This window comes from Phyllobates terribilis, unplaced genomic scaffold (assembly GCF_046119375.1).
Source record: "Phyllobates terribilis strain yellow unplaced genomic scaffold, ASM4611937v1 Scaffold_11__3_contigs__length_659146591, whole genome shotgun sequence".
NCBI lineage: Eukaryota > Metazoa > Chordata > Amphibia > Anura > Dendrobatidae > Phyllobates > Phyllobates terribilis.
Window position 1 is genome coordinate 639,824,014 of NW_027362771.1, and position 21,584 is coordinate 639,845,597.

The 21,584-nt window shown below is 42.5% G+C and overlaps 1 protein-coding gene and 1 pseudogene across 1 annotated transcript; both read right to left on the bottom strand.

The window, feature by feature from the left end:
• Positions 1-4,518: 4,518 nt before the first annotated feature.
• Positions 4,519-5,512, bottom strand: LOC141167600 (olfactory receptor 6N1-like; annotated as a pseudogene).
• A 10,805-nt stretch (positions 5,513-16,317) lies between these two features.
• On the bottom strand, positions 16,318-17,163 carry LOC141165453 (olfactory receptor 1468-like). Its single transcript, XM_073651049.1, has one exon. It carries the CDS (start codon positions 17,161-17,163, stop codon positions 16,318-16,320), a length of 846 nt encoding a protein of 281 aa, XP_073507150.1.
• Between the last annotated feature and the right edge of the window lie 4,421 nt (positions 17,164-21,584).

The following is a 21,584-nucleotide window of genomic DNA, read 5'->3' on the forward strand; positions in this document are numbered from 1 at the left end:
GAGATTCCGGTGTAGGCCAGAGGAATAGAACTGTGGTTTTCCTCTTCCATGGTTCAAATCTGGGTGTAATCCACCTTTTTGCCTTTTTTATATAAAAAAAAAACAGTTTGATTGTCTCGCTGACTGTTCAGACACAAATATATCTGTTTACAAGATTCTGGTGTAGGCCAGAGAACTAGAACTGTGGTTTTCCTCTTCCACGGTTCAAATCAGGGTGTAATCCACTTTTTTGCATAAAAAAAAAACACTTTGAGTGTCTCGCTGACTGTTCAGACACAAATATATCTGTTTAAATGATTATGGTGTAGGCCAGAGAACTAGATTTGTGGTTTTCCTCTTCCACAGGTCAAATCTGAGTGTAATCCACCTTTTTGCATTAAAAAAATACAGTTTGAGTGTCTCACTGAGTGTTCAAACACAAATATATCTGTTTTAAAGATTCTGGTGTAGGCCAGAGAAATAGAACTGTGGTTTTCCTCTTCCACGGTTCTAATCTCCTTTTTATTACCCTTTTGCCATTGATAGTTAGAGTGTAAGCTATTTTACTTCATTTACAATGGGCAAGGCACGTGGCAAGAGACGTGGAACTGAACATTTTGGTGATGGTGCATGCAGAGGACGGGGCCGTGGCCAAGGTGATAATGTGCTACAACCAACAACCACATCTTCTCGCTCCCAGTTCTTAACCAAATTACTAGGGAAGCACACAAAAACACCACTATTGGAAACTGATCAGTGTGAACAGATTATTAATTGGATACCAGATAATACTTCCAGTCACCTGCGCACCACCACCTCCGGTCTGTCTTCCACACGATCAAGTGTTAGTAGCGGTGAGTCTCGACGCGTACTACTCCTCACCCTAATGCTCCTTCCTCCCAACATGCCGAGTGTCGTCAGACAGCAACTGATCCCACAGTTGGACACTCTGAAGAGCTGTTCACTTGTCCATTTCATATTTGTGTCCCTCGCCTGCTCCGCTTGAAGTGGTGGAAGAGGAGATCCCATGTAGCGATGGCCAAATATTTGAATAGCCACGGCCACAGGTAGGCGATGCTGGCAATTTGTCACAAGAGGTGGACGATGACGAGACACAATTGCCATGAAGTGAGGAGGAGGACCGTGGTGCGAAAATGGAAGAGGAGGAGGTGGTGGATGATCTAGTAACTGACCCAGCGTGGCAGGAGGACGCGCAGAGCGAGGCCAGCAGAACACAGGGGGAGGGAGGCAGAGTACCCCAGCAGTCAGGAAGAAGCAGTGTGGTGGCCGCAGACAGAAGGCGAACAACCGTTCCCCATAATACCAACGTGAGGGACGTTGCCAGTACAACTGGTAGGTCTTCCAGAGTCTGGAATTTTTTTAAAGACTGCTGATTACCCCAAAAAGGCTATTTGTACCACCTGCCAGGCCCGCATCAGCAGGGGTGACAAAACTATCTGCCTGACCACCACCAGCATGATCAGGCACATGTTAGCAAAGCACCCAACTTTGTGAGGCGAACCCCGGGGTCCACGACCAGTGTCAGCGGGTGTCACCACTGCTTCTTCCGCTGTTGTGCATGCAATAGAACTCCCTGTTGTGCGTGAAAGGCAATCCCCTGTCCATACTGCATGCAAAGATGCCCCCTCCTCTCAGTCTTCACTTGATATGGCAGTTTCTCAAACAATATCAACGTCCACGTCCTCATCCCACCGCAGAGTTCAATTGTCCATATCCCAGACCTTTGAATGAAAGCGCAAATTCGCAGCCAACGCCCCACGGGCCACAGTCCTAAATTCGCACATTTCACGACTGCTTGCATTGGAAATGCTGCTTTTTAGGCTGGTGGAGATGGAATCCTTCCTCAACCTTATGGCGGTGGCCGTCCCTCGGTACTCGGTCCCCAGCCGACACTGTTTTGCCTGGTGTGACATCCCCGTACTACACAAGCACGTGTGCCAAAACATCTGCTGTGCCCTCAACAACGCAGTTACTGGGAGAGTCCAACTGACAACGGACACGTGGAAAAGTGCTTGTGGCCAGGGACGGTACATCTCCCTGACGGCACACTGGGTAGACATAGTGGAAGCCGGGAAACAGTCGGACCTTGGGACGGAACACATCCTCCCCACACCGAGGATTGTGGGCCCTATGTCAGTCAGAGTTGCCCCTACAGTGTACAGCTCCTGCGCTGTGCAGTCAGTCCGAGTTGCTCCTACAGTCTACAGCTCCTGCGCTGTGCTGAAACTCATAAGCTTAGTTGATAAACCTCACACTGCTTGTGAGTTGTGGACAGCTGTGAAAGAGCAGGCAGATCTGTGGCTGAGACCGCTGAACCTATATCCAGGCATGGTCGTGTGTGACAATGGCCATAACCTGGTGGCGGCTCTGAGGCAAGGCGAGATCACACACGTACCATGCCTGGCTCATGTGCTTAACCTCGTGGTTCTACGGTTTCTTAAATCATACCCCGAGTTGCCAGATCTGCTCGTCAAAGTACGCCGCCTGTCAGCTCATTTTGGGAAGTCGGCTACAGCTTCCGCCGCCCTTGCTGTGTTGCAGCAGCGTTTGCAGCTTCCGGAACACCGACTGGTGGGTGATGTCCCCACACGTTGGAACTCTACCCTCCACATGTTGCAAAGGATTTGTGAGCAGAAGAGAGCAGTTGTGGATTACCAGCTGCAACAAGGCCGTTGATATTCAGGTCAGACTCAGACTCCACACATAAGACCTTATGAGTGGACCCGGATGTCTGACATATGTACCATCCTGACAAACTTTGAGGAGGCCACCAAGATGGTGAGTGGCAATGACGCCATCATTAGCGTCAGCATCACACTTGTCTGTCTTTTGCAACGCTCTCTGCAGAGAATTAAAGAGGAGGCATTGCAGCCAGAGTATGTTGAGATGGATCAAGAAGCCGTAGCGGGCGATTACACACAGCCCAGCCTCATCTCATCCCAATGTGCAATTCAAGAACAAAATTCAGTATACACAGTACCAAAACAAAGCCTAGTACATAAACATATATAATGATTCTGAACAACATCAAGATCTAGTGCAATGGGACAACTGTTGAGGGCTAAGCCTGCAATAAAATGTGCAGGTAAATTAGTTGCAAATGTAGCAACTAAGATTTTGAGGAAATTACACATTTCTCATTGTTTCTGTAATAAGTCTATAAACAAAAGGTAGGGCTTGGGGAATGCCAACACAAGTAGCAAAGTAAAAGTATAGAAGGCTGAAAGGAACTAATTGTCATTGATATGAAGCAATTTATCAAGAAGGCCTTCTTACGACACAAGTAGTACATAGTCACATGCTCCCTTTTATAATATATTTATACAAGTACATTAATCTTCATTCTGGAATAATGAGTTCAGACATTTTAGCTGATTCTTATTGCGTATAGTTGAGGATCCTTGACCACTAAACACAGACACCAGTCCCTAGAGTTAATTCAGATCTAGTCAGTCTGCTTCATTTAATCACATCGCAGACCAAACCCTTAAAGAAATTTGCCCCCCCACCAGACAAGACCCCTAAATTAATCTAGACAAGACATCACTAACTCATAGATACTATGTTACATAAGCACAAATTCACTACACAAACTGTCCAGACACTGCTCTCACTCACAATGCTACGTTGACCATGATGCCACCTATGGCCTTCACAAGGTAAGCTGGTGTTTTGTCATTATTTCTGGAAAATTGCTGCAAAAATACTGACTTTTAAGTGTTAGAAATTCAGGAAAGAGAAGATTCTTATTTCAGAAATATATAAAATCAAAGCATCAATATGAGAATGCTTCTGATCACTATCGTATACAAGGAAGAAACACCATATACAAAAACATTCCATAAACTTACTCTCTGTGAGGTGCTGACCAACAGTACCTACAATAAAATGAGAAAAAATACTTTGTAGGGCAAATATCTGTCTTTATTTAAAAAAACAACAACAACTCACTTACTCACATATCTGATGTGGGTCTGAACCCTCACTTCTCTCCTATCCGAAATTGCATACCTTAAGATACCACTGAGGAGCTTATAAATTTTCTAATAAAACTTCTGCCGATGTCCAGGTCAGGAGAATACTTGTTTTAATTTATGTATAAGTTCAAACTAATCAAATAATTATTTGTGGTATCGGATTTTTTATGATTTTGTGGACTTTTTTAAGTAACATTAAACAAGTAGGAAAACAATCTACTGCTTCAGGTCAATGCTCCAAAGTCTCTTTTCCTCCTCTTTCGTGGACACTGTCATATTCGAGACACTAGGGAGAAAAACAAGGCCGGGGGGATGAGAAAGTACAGTTAGTGCAATTCTCATGCCTCTGATTTCATATAGGGACAAGTTTCACATAGGGGCAAGTTTCTTGGCAGACTCAAAAAAAAGATTATGACTTCTGAGAAAGATTATCTATTGAACATGGATACAATATGAGGCCAAGTGCGGATGCTTTATAGTAGGGAACCCAAAGAATTCTGTATAGGATATTGGCACCCAACTTGTACATTACTTCTAATTTTCAAGTGACTGACTTATTTTGGGAGGATGGTAAGGCAGGAGCACCATGAAGCCAATTAATATGAAGCATTGCCCACGTTATTCATAAGTTTTGTAAGAGCCTGCTTAATGTCTTTATTGCTCAGACTGTATATCATAGGGTTGAGAAGTGGAGTTATCACAGTGTAGAACAGAGACAGAAATGTCTTTGCATTTTGCTTACGTGGAAATACATAAGTGATACTAAGGGATCCATAAAATAAGGCCACCACAGCAAGATGAGAGCTGCAGGTGGAGAAGGTCTTCTGCCGCCCGGTCACAGATGGGATCTTTAGTATGGTGACAATAATATACACATAAGAAACTATAATAACAATAAGTGGGCAAATTGCAAAAGCAATAACGAAGGAAAAAGATTCCAACTTTATCATAAAAGTATCTGAACAGGAAAGCTCCAGTAATGGTTCCAAGTCACAGAAGAAATGGTCAATGATGTTTGGTCCACAGAAATCCAAACGACTCATGGTAAAAACACACATCAGCAATGCAGCACAAATCACCAACCAACACGAGAGAACGGCTCTGACACAAAATGTGAGGTCCATGACTGAGGTGTAATGTAGAGGGTAACAGATGGCCTGATATCGGTCATAGGACATCACGGTCAGGAGAAGACATTCCAGTGCCTCAGAGAACGAAAAACAATAAAATTGACTCAAACATCTGATAAGAGACACAGAATTTCCCCCATACAACACAATGTGGAGCATGTTGGGTACAATGGATGTGGAGAGTAGAATATCCGGGAAGGAGAGTTGTGTGAGGATGAAGTACATGTGGGAGTGGAGCAATTGGCTGGAGGACGCCACCAGAATGATGAGGAGGTTTCCACATACAGTCACACAGAAGATCACCAGTAGAAGGAAAAAGAAATAAGGATTGAAACTTTGTAAACTCTGAAATCCTAAGAGCAGAATCTATGTAACTTTACTAAAATTGTGATGTTGCATATTCAAAGGGGAGAGTTATTCCAATTTGTTGTATGCTATAGGAAAAAATTGAGGTGACCAGTTCAAGCAGTTGAAGACGAGGCCATTTTCCTCCAACTGAAACTTTTTCAGATTTTTTTAAACGCCGTCCAAAGAGCTGTAATTTTTTTTTCTCATTCAGAGAGTCAAAACAATGTTCCCACTTTTTTATGATATATGATGCCTACATTTTCTTATATAAATGTTTTTTTTCTGCCAATATTGAAGGGAAAATAATGTTAATATCACTTTTTTTTTGTTGTTTTCATGACCAAAATGAAGTATTAAAGTGGATTTTAAATTTTGATCTCTTTTCTATAGCAATTATTTTTATGAGGCACATTTTTTATGGGAGTGGGACTAGTACCAGCAATTTGGAATGGCGGCTTTTTTTAAATATATTTATTTTTCCTGCTTTTTACTTATTTGTAGTTTTTTTTTTATTTATGTCACATGTTGTGCCACACATAGGGTGATATAAAACCCATGCAGAGCATTTCAACATTTGAACACTTTTGTTTTTAAATCTGATTTCCCCTGTAAATGGGGCTGGTATATTAACCCCAGTTACAGGGAAACCTTCTCACTGTACAGTAGAGTTGACTGGGTCCCATGTGATCACTAGATGCAGAGAAAGTTCTGTCATCACTTCTTATTTCTGTATACATGTTCAGTTGGTAATAAAGTCTTTCTGCCTTCTGTAAGGGGAGTCTGGCCGTGTCTGACACCTAGCACCCCACTTCAACAGATGTATGTTCTCGGGCAGCTGATACACTATGAAGTGATGTTTTAGCCCCCCAGATACCTAAAGTCTTTGGGTGGTCCTGAAGTAGTTAAAGAAGCATTCCAAACAAAATTGTATCCTCAATACCTTAGCTTGTATGTAGTTTAGTGTGATGTGTTTAAATATTTTTTCAATTGTTTTGTTCCTTGAGACGATCTGAATCACTTTTTACCCACGTGATGGTAATTCAGACTAATTGGCTCACAAACCATCTCCAGTGTGGACCAGTAGTTGGCTTCCCAAAGTAGGCCTATGAGACTTTCATTTAGACTCTAACAAGATTACATTGAGAAAGTGACTTTTCATCCACATGTGATCCGTCTGATCTGATTGACGTTCACCTGGTTTAGAAGAGGATCTGAATGGCGATTGATAAGTCTACATGACATATTGATACATTTTCTTCTGAGAGTTCTGGGTATATCAATCTTTCCTTATACGTATATCCTTAAAAATTTTTATTTTCAGGGAAACATACCCCAAAACTAAATATATACATTAATTCTAAAAGATCCTATAAATATGATGGAAAGATATGTAGAGAGAGTTTTTACAGCGATGCACATTGGGTAGAGATTCTGTTACAATTACTGATGCACATATTACAGAGGGCCCTCAATATATTGTAATCATCACATTATACAGCACTGTGTTCTTACAATTGCTCCTTTTACCTTTCTATCCAGCTGATTCTTCTCCTTTCTCTGCTCTATGTAGAAACAGGATGTTTTTTTCTCCCTGCATGAATAATCTCCCTCTCCAACTCCTGTCCCAGCTGCTCCCCCTGCCAGGGACTTTTACAGGGATGACTTACTGATTCTACATAGAGCAAAGAAAAGAGAAGTATTAACTGGGTAGAAAGGCAAAAGGAGCAATTGCAAGTGCAATATAATATGATGATTGCAATATATTAAAAGGATAAACATTTTGATGGGAGTGATTAAATACTAGAATTGATTCTTCAGCTGTAGCACACTTGAATGTATAAATAAAAAATCTTTCGAATAAGAATTATTTTTTGCTCTATAAATTCTGACAATAATAATCTTCCTCCTAATTATAGTAATTTAAAATAAAAAAGGTGCAATTTATCTTATGCAAAACTTTATTATTTATTACAACGGTATATAAAATATTGTATAAAATATATGGTGAGCATTAAAATGTTTTTCTACTTTCATTAATTTAGCCTGAAAATGAAAAAGTTTAATTTATGGAATAAAGGTGAATAAGTGGCGATACAGGTGAGAGCACAGAGTAGAGCGGAGCTGCACAACCTCCGTGTGCGGCTGAACAGGCTCACTTTGATTCTGTATGTATGAAGGGTTATTCTCATACTTGTCTCATCCTCATATCTCAGTACATACAGTATAAAATGAAATGGAGCATAAGTGATTTTTATTTTCTGCAGGATGCATATGAAATGCAACTAAAAAAAATCTGTATGAAATTGGAGATAAACTGAAAAACAGGTGGATATGTATCTGCAATGGAGCCCAACGAAAATCTGAACCAAAGGAGCTTTAATATGATCTTGTGAATCTAATGTCATAAAGTACAAATTTTACACATTCTGCAAAACACACCTACGGGCAGGGAATCCTCATTTCCTCTCTACAGGTCCTCTGCTGGTTCATGCTCATTCGTTTTCAGAAATTGTATAGTTGCAGGAAATCTTGAGATCGTCTTTAATAGAGATGTTCTTGGCCATGCAGTAAGGACACAATGTTATGACTCGGTCTCTTTTATAAAGGATTTTTACACTAGTTATATGGTGTAGTCATGGGAAACTCATGGTGCTCCCTGTTGGGAAAAAAAAGAAAAACGAAAAGAAAAGGTGCTCCTTGTGGGAAATCTCACTCTGAGAAGATTATAAACTTTTCTAAAAGTCTGAAACAAGTTTCTTACTTGTTTTATGAATGTATAAACACTTTATTTTGCATCAGTAATAAGCAAATCATTTCTTACAGACTAGAAACATAAAATATTGGCCTTAAACAATTCCATTTACTCTTTATCTTAGGGTAGATGTACAGTATGTGAGGCAGTGACCGGGATCGTATACGAGGGACGGTATATATCCCCCAGAATGTGTACAGAGACCTATTAAATCCATTGGAGTGCATTGCAGTCACAAACTCACCTGCGACTGCAATGCAGGAATGATGGTGAGCATTGACCTGGTCAGGCTATCTGGCTAAGGCAGATTAGTAAAACCCGGCAGGGCCTTCATTTCTTGGAGGAGGTCACAGGAGGCAGTGGGGTGGCCTCCTCCCTCCAACCTGGGTTTTCCAGTGGCTCTTGCCAAAGGTCTTTTAAAAACCCTGCACTAAGGATTAGTGTTGTTCAGTGTTAGAACTTGCTAGGAACGTAGCAGGAAAGCTCGGCGGGCCTGTGTGTAGTTGAACCTATGCCTGGGAAGGCTCTACAACCATCAGGCTCTGAGCGGCCCGGCATGGCCGTTGCCCATGGCAACCGTTATTATGGGCTGATGTTAACCCGGCTGCGAACCGGAGGACTTTCTGTTTTACCCGTGAGTGCTGAATAATAGCTGCTTATGTTGGACATGCTTGAGTCACTGCCTCAGTTACTGCACGATATGAACACCGCCGCCTTACAGCTTGGTGGAGAAAGCGGGCTGAGGCATACCCCACTGGCAGCTTCATGACCACAATCCAGCCGGCCACCTTTCAGCCCAACCCCATGGACAAAATGGAGGAGCTGTTAAGGCAATTGGTCCTCACACAGCGTCAGCTACAGGAGCAGTTCAAGCTGCAGCAGCACACCAATGAGCTGATCATGCAGCAGCTCACAACCCTGCGGGAGATGCCGACGGCACCAGCCCTGGAAAGTCGAGAGGTCCGGGACAGCCAATCAGGACTTTGTCTGGGACTCTGCCCCCTCGCGGCTGTCACGCAGTTCCCTGCCAAGCCAGGAACCGGGAAAAGGGCTGCGTCCCTCTGCTGAGGACAGTCAGCACCGTACCAGTGCTGAAGGGGTACCCTGGAGTTAGAGTGGTAGGAGACCGGTTCCCTCCCAAACGGTAATAAGACCGAACAGTACCTCCACCATCAGGTGCTGGCAGTGTCAGGGGCCAAGACATGTGGTTGCTAACTGCCCCCTGACTACAGAACCCATGGACTGCGGGTATAACCGCTCGGTCTCAATGTACCCCCAGACAGTCTGCAATGCGAGTGCTGACCCCTCGGACAGTGAACCTCAATTGTGCCAGTTACTGGTTAATGGGTACCCCACGGAGGCCCTCCTAGACTCGGGGAGCCTAGTGACTTTGGTACATGGGTCGCTGATGGCAGGAGACAACCCCAGTGGACGGACAGTTGGGGTTGTGTGTATCCATGGGAACCTCCGAGAGTACCCAACTGCAGAGGTAGTTTTTTCCATGCCATGTGGCGACATAAAACATGTGGTGGGTGTGGTAAAAACTCTTCACTATTGGGACTGAGTTGGGAAGAGACTTGCCCCTGTTCTGGACTCTGTGGAAAAAAAAAATACACTCTCCCCCGGTAAAATTTGTTACAGGCACTGTACCCGACGAACCTGAGTCAGGGGTACCTGCCATAGGGGTGTTTAACCTAGGGACAGAGTGTGACCCTGATAGGTCTCCCCTAGAGGTGCTGGCAGGAGAGGTCGAGGAGACTTTATTGATCCCCAAGCTGGAAGTGTCCCGTGACTCTTTTGAGACAGCTCAGCTACAGGATCCCACCCTAAGGGTGTTAGAGGTAAATGGCATAGCTCAACAGCCCGGTGCAGATACTGTATTTCCACGCATGGTAGTGAACGGGGAGTTGATCTATAAGGTAGACAAAATCAGGGACGAGGTCGTGGAACAGTTAGTGGTACCCAAGTAGTACCATAGGGCGGTTCTGGAGATGGCACACACACACCTGCTGGGTGGACACTTAGGGGTTAAAAAGACGCAAGAACGTATCTTGCAGCGGTTCTTTTGGCCCAGGATTTGCGCGGAGCTACAATTTACTGCAATTCCTTCCCCGAATGTCAACTGACCACACCCACCGCCAGTTTCCGTAGCCCATTGGTACCTCTGCCAGTGATAGAGGTATCTTTTTAACGGATTGCAATGGACTTGGAAGGGCCCATTGTAAAATTTGTTCGTGGCCATCATATACTTGTGGTTGTCGACTATGCCACCCGGTACCCGGAGGCTGTACCGCTACGCCACACCTTGGTGAAACTGATTGCACGGGAGCTGTTTGCCATGTTCTGCCGCCTTGGGCTACCTAAGGAGATCCTGACGGATCAAGGGATCTCTTTTATGTCCAAGGTGAGGAGGGAACTGTGCAAACTGCTAAAAATAAAACAATTGCGCACCTCGGTGTATCACCCTCAAACCGACGGGCTAGTAGAATGGTTCAATAAAACCTCCATGTTAAAAAAGGTGGATTCTAAGGACGGAAGGGACTGGGACATGTTGCTACCCTATTTTATGTTCGCCGTCCGTGAGTTACCTCAGGCTTCCACAGGGTTCTCTCCCTTTGAGTTATTGTATGGCAGACAACCTAGGGGTCTGTTGGACGTAGCCAAAGAGACGTGGGAACAAGAGCCGACTCACCGATTCTATACCATGGGCATCAGAAGTGTACTCCAAACATTCACAGTCAAGTCATGAGGAGGAAAGCATCTGCACCGATGCCTAAAATTTTTTTAGGTTGGATTCGGGGCAGGACGGAGTAGGGTCCGAGAAGGTTCCTGACCCTCGTCACCAGATGTTAACCCTGTGCTGTCAAGGCAAGAAGAGGAGAAGGGTCACTCTGAGGGCAAGGAATTGGATGACATATTGAATGATGACTAGCTTGAAGATCCTACTAGTGTGAACCGAAAGTCATGCAGCCGACTAGCTCATCTGAGGAGGTGGAGGAGGAGGAGGAATATGAGGTTACCTTTCTCCATAAGGCACAAACACAGAGTGATGCAAGCAAGAGAAGTACTGCATCCTTAGCCACAACTGTGGCTGTGGCCAGCAATGGTCACGGGTCTGCAGCTCACTGGGACGGCAAAGGTTGCCTAGCCTGGGCCTTTTTTGTCACCAAAAGGATGAGCCTATCACGTTATGTGAAAACTTTGAGATAAAAAACTTAGTAGATGGAAAAACTGCAATAATTTGTCTACTACATGCATGAATGTGTGCAAACAACATGCATTTTGCTGAAAATCTCACCATGCTGAAATGCGAACCAGCAGACCTCAACAACCATCAGCTGCCCCATCAACCGCATCCACTGTTTCGTCCTCCTCCTCTATTACCGTGCCAAATATTGTCACACAGGTCTCCCACTACAAAACATCCGGTTCTATTCCCAGTCCCAGTCAGGCTGACTGAGAGCCTTCCAGCTGTAATGGAAGCAGACATGCCTGCTGTGTTTGTTTCATTGAGCACACCACATCTTTCTCAATCCACCGTAACATCTCCCCCTGCCACTCATTCACAGTACAGCAGTTTGTCTCTTTCACCGCACTCTGCCCTCTCTCAGCACTGCAGCCAGTTCTTGGTCCCGCAGTTGTGATCACGTAAAAGATTGTTTCCTCCTACACATGACATAGCTAAGAGGTCGAACTCCACCACCTCCAATCTGTTGGCCACGGAAATGTTGGTATCCGGCCCTAATTTTTTGAACTGTGAACACTGCTGTATGGCTTCTTTTTTACTAAAGAGGAAACCCCCCGCAAACATGGGGAGAGCATACAAATTACTTGCATATTTTGTCCTTGGTGGGATTTGAACCCAGGACCCCAGCGCTGCAAGGCCGCAGTGCTAACCACTGAGTCACCAGGCTGCTCTCTCTGCTCTCCCGGCTCTGATATCTAACATGCTGGAGAAACTTACACCTACTGCCACTCAACGTCAGCTCCTTTGTGAGAAACTAGTGTTTTGGCAGCCATGCAGTCTACCAAATAAAATTCCTGAGAAGGAAATTGTGGATGGCTTTGCTTCTGGTACTGGGTGCATTGCTAATACCATGTCGTCGTGCCATAATTCACTGAAAATATTCCAGGCTGGTTGGAGATGAGCTTATTCCCACAGAAAAGTACCAGCAACAAGCTAAGGAGATGGTGAACCCTATCATCATAAATGATTTAGCTCGTTGTCTAGGAGACTGACCACTGCTGCTGACTTCCTTGTGAACATTGTGTTAAAACTTGCAAGGTGTTATGGGTTTACCGTGTCAGAGAGGAGCCAGAAGACCGCATCGTCTGATTCCTCCCACGCCTTTCGCCTTCATATTAATTGGTGCAGGGGTTAATCTGCTCAGTTGTGACTTGTGAGCTCCTGGAAGCTTACTGTAATTTAGGCTCTCAACAGATTTGTCCCGTGCATTTCCCCTTCTGTGTATTGCTGTACCGCAACACATCAGACTGTCGCTCACCGTGGAAACCTTGAAGCGTACATTCTACGGTAACCCTCACTCCAGCATACCGCTGCACGACTAGCTGTACCCTGACCTACTGTATCCTCACCCATTCCTTTTAGATTGTTTGTGCGCCCTCGCAGGCAGGGTCCTCTCGCCTCTTGTACCAGTTGGTGACCCCTGTTCACATGTAAACGGGCATGGAATAAATATCGCTGCAATAGTAATAATAATTATAGTACTTGTACTCTGGGTAAACTGATGGCACTTTCCAGATGTCTACTCCTAATTTGATGTGTTTTGGCAGCTTTTGAGCCCATTTGAAGGTGTTGTAAATGCATTTTTTGGTCCCCCATTGAATCATATAGCATTCAAAAATGTTCGGCAAATGTTTATATATTCGGCGAACATTTCCGAATCGAATATTGAAATGTTCGCTCATCTCTAACCAGGAGGAGGATGAGGAAGAGAACATGGACAGTCGACCTCTTGGTGGGGACAGGGAAGTCTTGGCTTTTGGCAGTCTGGCACACATGGCTGAGTTTATGTTCCGCTGCCTTTCTCATGACCCTCACATTGTATGCATTTTGGCCAACACTAATTACTGGGTGGTCACCCTTCTAGACCCACACTACAAGGAGAACTTTCTATTTCTCTTTCCCCTGGTGGAGAAGTCTATGAAAATGTTGCAGTACCAGAAGGCCCTACTTGAAGAATTATTAAAAATATTCCCATCTTACAATGCTGGCAGCAGCGGTCACAGTTTCTTGGACAACCAAGGAGTACAGGCAGGGGAGACACAGACCAGACACAGCAGAGGCAGGGGAACACTCTCAAAGGTCTGGGACAGTTTTCTCAGACCCTCCCAGGCCCTGATTCTTGGGATACTCTGACAAGGAGGGAAAAGTTTTGTAAGATACTGAAGGAGTACACTGACGAACTTATCAACGTCCTCTGTGATTCATCTGTTCCTTACAACTATTGTATATCCAAGTTGGACACATGGCATTGTGGCGCCCCTGAGGGTTCAGTCGCCACAGTGGTACTGCACCTTAGTTCGAGGTGTAGTATCTCCTCTTCCAGGTAAGGATGGAGCATCTCTCAAGACCCCACTTTACCACTCAACACTACACCACTCCTGTCCTGAATGGGGCCTAAATGCACCAGGTTGCTGCCCCGGCCCAGGATAGAGGAGATGGGAGGAACCAAAGATAGGGGGAACCATGTAGTGGGTGAGGGTGGAGGACACACTTTTAGGAAACACTTATTCTTTCATATTTAATCTACGGCCATCTTAGGTTCAAGGTCTTTGATTGTGGTCTTCGTCTTTGATTGTGGTCTTCTGCCAGAGTCCAGCAAAAGGCTGCAGCTGACTGAAGATACACGGTCCTCATACTCTGGCCTTGAGATGAGGAGCGGATCAGAGTTAACCACTGTCTCTACCCGGTCAAGGTCCTGACCTAAGAAGGCCTTAGAGGGGAGCGGAGGAGATAGGCTCAACAGGCAAAAGGATCCCAGGGGGATATGGATGGAGCAGAGTTGCCACCTGTATTCTTTACTCTGGCCTAGTCAGAGGGATTTCTGCTGCAAAAGGGGTGACCGGGCCCCGACATCTGACTTTGTTACTTCCCGTCTTAGTCAGAAAAGCCCGGAGGCTTAGTGGATCCCAGAGGGATACGGACAGAGCTGCCTACGCCACCTGTATCTCTTACACTGCCTTTATCCAGTGGGACCCGGCCTTAAAACACGTTCGTACCACACACTGTCAGGACAAGACTTAGTGGGAGAACTCATCAAGGAGAGGAACACGCACACCGGAGGGGTCTCGACAGGTGCTTCTGATCTACCTGGGAAGTGCTGAACCCCCTTCCCGGTCGCCGCAGTACGCCGTTTGTAGCAGAGAGAAGCTTTGCGGCTGAAAGTACATCTGATAGTGAATAAAGACCCGGATGACTTCACACACCGCTTCAACTCGTTATTTCCTGCGCGGCACTGCACCCACCATTCCTTCTCACACTGCCCTGAGGCCTGCTCCGCCTGCGGGGAGCCGTCCCATCTTAGCTGCCCGTAACACTGGCCTCAGTGGACTGAAGCAGCGCTGGTGCCCATCACTGGAAACCGCAGGTGGCGTAGTCGAAATACCACTCTCACTTGAAAGCCCGATATTTTTATGTGACAGCCCTGGGCACGGAACGGGTCCAGGCCACGACTGCATTCCCTATAACACCTACAGTGACCCGGCTCCGAGTAACCCCAATTCACTCAGGGAGGGCGTCACAGCATGAACTGACTCTCTACGCCTTAAAAGTCCTAGCCTGTCCTGCCACTAGCATTTTGTCAGAGATGGTTTTTAGTGCCGCTGGCGGAATTATAACCAATAGGCGCATCCGCCTGTCAACTGAAAATGCTGACAGGCTGACTCTTATCAAAATTAACAAGGGCTGGATTATCCCAAACTCCTCAACACCACCGAATGATAGCAGCAGAACATAAACTAAAATCTATTTTATATTGTCCTGCTCCTTTTCCTTTTCTTCATCCTCCATCACCATATCAACAGGGTGATGTTTATGCAAGCCCCCGTTAATTTTTTAAGGGTGTTTATGATGCCCGCATGAACAATTTTTAGAGGCCTACTGTAACATTCTGTATGTTATACAGTATGTTCATGTATACCCCCCAGGGGTAAATATTTTTCAGCCCATGCACTTACTGCATGGGCATTACCATTTTAGGATACCCACTCCTTAATAATGGGAAAAAAAATTCTCAGTCCCTCCACTACATTTGTTCAAAGGGGTATTGGAGTGCCTCTTTCTAATTTTTGGCATCCCTTGCACTTATTGCATAAGCTTTACCAGCCTAGGAAACCCATTCTTTACTAATAGGAAAATGCTTTTCGGAGGCTCCAACTTCTGGTATTGGGGACATTTTTGGAAATAGGCGGTGGGTTCTACTAGTAAATGATCCAGTGTCTTGTTTTGGGCTGTCAGGTGGTCGTCACATACAGAGTTCTCACACTGCATACAGCATTCCACAGCCGAGACAGGAGACTATGTACAGTAAGTTCAGAAGATCCTGGTCTCCTCCATATCAGGCTGAGTAGATGCAAAACACTCTACTATATTCCCCAGCAGGGTTGATGAAATAAAAGCCCTTGTCTTTCTTTAGTAGACACTTTTTTAGTTAAAATAAAATTAATCAGATAAAAAAACTAATAACACAATAGTGAATGATACTTAATCATACAACTTATGATTACATGCAGATATATTAATGAAATAAAATTTATTAATAAAAATTGAAAATTTAATTTTTTACAAATAAAATGTGTAGGAAACAGTAAAAAAAAAAAAAATTATATATATATATATATATATATATATATATATATATATATATATTTTTTTTTTTTTTAATTGAATTTAACAATCAAGGTGATGGTTTTTTTCCCATTAATATTACAGAATATTTAATTACAAAAAAAAAATAGACAACAATATGAACAGGCTTTCATGATTTATGTCTTTTTATCTATAAAACTTTTTTCTTACCACAAACCTTTAGATATTTCATGGCAGAAGACTGAATCTCTTTGTTTCTCAGACTGTATATCAGTGGATTTAAAAGGGGGTCAGTACGATATAAAGAAGGGAAATAAACTTGTTTAGAGTCAGGGAGTGTCCATTGGAAGGGACCATGTAGATTATCACCATGGAGCCATAATAGGTACAAACGACCACCAAGTGAGAGCTACAAGTGGAGAAAATTTTTTGCCTATCTGAGGTGGAGGAAATTCCAAAAATAGCATTAAATACATACACATAAGTGATAATAACAAATAAAAATGGCAAAACCATTATAGGAAAAGAAAGAATAATCATTTCCATGTCCGGGACAGTTGTATCCGAGCAAGAAAGTGCTAAAACAGGGGCATAGTCACAGAAGAAATGGTTAACAATATTCGGGCCACAGAAGTCTAAGTAACATACAAGTAATAGTGAGATAAGCATTAACATGAAGCTGAGCCCCCAGGATGAGACGATCAGGCTGTATCTAAGCTTCGGACTCATCATTGAGATATAATGTAGAGGTTTACAGACGGCCAAGTATCGGTCATAGGACATGGCCGAGAGCAAAAAACACTCAGCACCGACCGTCCCTCCATACAAGTAAGCCTGGGTTAAACAGCCAACAAAAGGTATAACGCTCCCTTCCCTTATAATAACATCCAACATCTTAGGAACAATAGTTGTTACAAGGATTATATCTGTCAGTGACAAATGTTCGAGGAAGAAATACATGGGAGAATGGAGACGTTGGCTGGTGGACACCAATAAAATGTTGACAAGGTTTTCACATATGGTCATAAAGTACATAAAAAGTATCATAGAGAAGAAAGGCAACTTGTAATCCTTTAGCTCAGGGAATCCCAATATAAAAAACTCTCTGACGGTTGTAGAGTTCATTTCTGACGCAGTTTTTTTCACTTTCGACATATTTTTTGTTTCTACCAGATTTTATATCTGCTCATCTACAGTTAATAGCCATTTTTCTCCTGATCCCTGAAATCATTTGTGACATATGGGCTTCAACCCTCATCACGGTACACCGTGCAAACTTTCTTCAGCCTGGCAGGTGGTGACACTTCTGCCTATAATAATGAGAATCATCTGTATTTATATTTGTAAAGCCCTAAATCTCCAAGGAAAGGGCAATTAGAGATCATTTCACAAAAGGTTTTTTGCAACATAGACTCTCCAGGTGTAGAAAATTAGAAAGGGAAAAATAATTAATCTCAGGGGTAATAATAAAAATCACTAACATGTGAAGATAAGAAGACAAACCCATAGCTGCTCATTAGATTTATCAGAGTTTATTTTTTGGGGTTTTGTTTGTTTAGTTTATAGAATTGGAAATCCTACAATGCTCTAATAGAAATACATTTACAGTTTTGCTAATCTTTACTGTAAGACTATATTCACATGCTGTACTCAGTTTTTGCAGCAATTTTGGTAAATAAAATGCATGCACAGCAGGATGTGAAACTCATTTATTTTTGTGATTTTCCCATGTTCAAACCACAATGTCTTGGTATCCTCACATGGATGTGTGTAAGTATTAGTACAATTTAATTAAATGAGTGATATGTGTTAGGGCAATCAAAGCCCGACCAACTCAATATCCTATTAATGCGTGAAAGTAGTCAATGCTCGACTAATTCAATGCCATATCAATGTATGAAAGTAAAAAATGTCAGACGAACTCAATGCCCTACCAATGTGTGACAGAAAACAATGCCAACCAACTCAATATCCTACCAATGTGTGAAAGTAAACAATGCCCATCTAATTCAATGCCATACCAATGTGTGAAAGAAAACAATGCCTAACCAACTCAATGAGATACCAGTGTTTGAAATTAAACAATGCCCAACAAACTCACAAACTCAATGCCCTACCAATGTGGTAAAGTATGCTATGTCCAATCAACTTTATGGCCTACCAATATGTGAGAGTAAACAATGCCCAACCAACTCAATGATCTAACAGTGTGTGAATGTAAACAATGCATGACCAATTCAATGCCCTTCCAATGTGTGAAAGTAAATGATGCCCACCAACTCAATGCCCTACCAGTGTGTGAAAGTATTAAATGACAGAACAATTCAATGCCCTACCAATATGTGAAAACAAACAATGCCCGACCAATTCAATGCCCTACCAATGTGTGAAAGTAAGCAAGGCCCAGCCAACTTAATGCCCTCCCAATGTGTTAAGTAAACAATGCCCTACCAATTCAACTCCTCCTTGATGTGTTTACATAAAAATGTTTTATGGTTTCACATACTTCTTTCATTGGTGGCCTAACACATTGTATTCTTAATGCGTGCATTGTGGAAGCAAAGCTGATCTTGGGTATCCTTAAAAGCGCAGCAAGAAAAGTAGCAAAAAGGCAGCAAAACCTGCATTTTGGCTGCAGCTTTTTTACTTCCAAAGATCACTTTTTGACTGCAGAAAAAAGCAACCAAAAAGCAATGTGTGAATATAGTCTATAGGTGTAGTTGTCTCTTATCTCAGTAATGTATTGTTTTGATTTCCCTGAATTCAGATCCCAGGAATTGAGAATTTTCAGAATGAAAAATCAGTCCTGGAGGAGAAATAAGCAGATTTATCTGTTAACCCTGCTGTTCTGTTCGCATTTACTATACACTTGTAGTGTTCAGGGTCACTATGACCCGGCTTAAACCTTGATTTTAGACACTCTAACTCAATTTTTTTTATACTTTTTGCTTACTAGACTGTTTGTGAACATGTTTGGTAGTAAAAAAAAAAGAAAAATGAAATAGAAATCTTTTTTTTTTTTTTTTATTCAGAAAAAACAGAGCAATGAGCAAAACGAAAATAGAAAACTACTCATATTTAAAAAAAAAAAAAAAAAAAAAAAAAAACAATCAAATCAAACATTTTGTGATAAAAAATTAAAGATAATAAACATTACAATGTGAATATATTTACATGATCATATAAATTTACGGATTCTTGCATGAAAAACAATACACGTTTTTTGCATAGAAATGTTTTACAGCCAGAACATGTTATACTCGTCTTGTTGTCACAAGTAGAAGGGCAATAGCTGCATCTTTTTCTTTTGATGCCGGAAGAGGCCATGGGGGTAGAAGCGCTTGTGGAGGCCATGGCTTCACTATCCTGGGCATGTTGATGGATGCTTTGTACCAGGCCTGCTGCTGCTTCTGTTCTTGGTGTAACTTTTCTGTTCTCAATATAAGGCCTAACCAGTGACTTCCCCAGTTCTTCTATAAATAGTCTTCTTTTATGGAGTTTGTTGGGGTTCCAGTTGGGAACAACACAAAAGAATTATAGGCTGACAAATCCAGAATGTTGTAAAAGAGAATCATTGGCCACCGATTTGATTTTCTTTTGCAGCAATATGTACCAATGAGTTGGTCTAATGTGTCTACACCATCTTTGGTAGCATTGTAGTCCAAGATCATATTTGGTTTTCAATCTTCCCGTGTACTTACTTCATTATCATGGTGGTTAGTACTCATTAGTATGACGTTTTTATTTTTTTTTGGCACATACACAGCAACTGTTGTATTTGGAGTAAAGTAAAACATAGAGCTATGTACACTTCTTTTCCCCAAAATACCTTGTGGTAGTTCAGGCTTGTTTCTTCTGATCGTACCCAACATGGTAAGTTGTCGCTTTAGTAACATTTGCCCTAGTTGGTATGAAGTAAAAAAATTTTCACAAGTTACATTTTGACCTTTGAGACCATTCGTCAAATCAAGGACAACTCTCATCCCCTGATTTGTTTCAACTCTTTGTCCTGGTGTTTTGCCAGTATACACCTGTGCATTATAAAGGTAAGAGCTTGTGCTGTCACATAATGCCCCCATTTTTATCCCGTACTTCGCCGGCTTGCTTGGTATATACTGACGAAATGGGCACCTACCACGAAATGAAACTAGTTGCTCATCAACAGTTACTGTTTCCCCAACGTTGTACAATTTTGGCAGAATTTCTACCCATTTGTCCCAAATGTCTCTAATGGGGGCAAGCTTATCTATACGTCTGCGTTCATTTCGATCTATTTTATCATCAAAACGCAATACCCGACAAATGTCGTGAAACCTTTGAAGGGACATAGTTCCTCTAAATACTGGTCGACCGCTGTCAGTATCCCATAAAGGTTTAGTAGATTCTCCGTATGACCTCTATACGCCTGCTAAGAGCAGCAGACCAATAAAAGCATTTAGAGCACTCTGGTCTAAATTGTTCCATTTCTCACCGTACACTCGGTGTTCTTCAATGTTACTCATTTGTATGATAATATTTTGGATATTCAAATTTATGAATAATGCAAATGCAGATTCAATATTGGATATTCGTGAAATTGCATATCTGGTAGGGCCAGGATTAGCACTTATTATATTTGCAGAGGATCCTCTGCCAGCCTGAGCAGGAGGCTGCAAATTCCACCTTATTTCCTTATTTTTAGAAAGGATTTCTTCCGTCTGATTTGTATGGGGATCAGGTTCCTCATCAGTTTCTATTTCCGAGGTTTCTACATTTTCTTCCACCTCACTAATGTAGTCCTCTTCACTCACGTCTTCCACTGGACTGTCATCTGAATCAGAGTTATGCATGAACTCCTCTAATTCAGCTTCACGCCATTTGCGTCGACGCATCATTTTGAAATGATGTGGTAGACAACACTGTAATAAAAAAAAACCTTTGTAAGTAAACAATAATAATAAAGTCTGAGAAAAAAAACAGCTTCAAAAACAATAAGAGCTTCTATACTACATCAAAGCATACCAGTGCTCAATATCCAGCAATCTATCATGCTAAGTGTAGAGCAGTGTATCACACAGTAATAACACTAATTTCATGTAATAAAATAAAATAAAAGTATTCCTTTACAATATACAATCTATCAACAGAATTGATTAGGAAAAGCATAACAAGCAACATACCTGTAGAAAACAAAGATACTGCCTGGAACAGAGATATGCTGGGACAGAGGTATGTACACAGCTGCTGTCCAAAGAAACTGAAAGGTAAAATGTCTGTGCTAGCATATGTGTACTGATAAGAGCAGAGAAGATAAGAACCCTTCTGAAAACAAGCAGATGAGCCAGGAAGACAGACTTACTTAGCAAAAAAAAATTATTTGCAAGACTTTACAGCTCAGCTTTACAAAAAAAAACGTCTTAGACAGCGCGTTCTGAGCAGTCCGTTCTGCGCATAATGTACACGTGTAGTGCACACCTAGTGATCTCTCCGGATGCACTCTACATTTTAGAATAGACTGTGCACCAAAAATAATCAATATAAAGCCATTTTTATGGTGCGCAGATCTC

Excerpts from the sequence above, each read along its gene's own strand:
- LOC141165453 (XM_073651049.1), bottom strand. The coding sequence starts at position 17,163 with ATGAACTCTACAACCGTCAGAGAGTTTTTTATATTGGGATTCCCTGAG.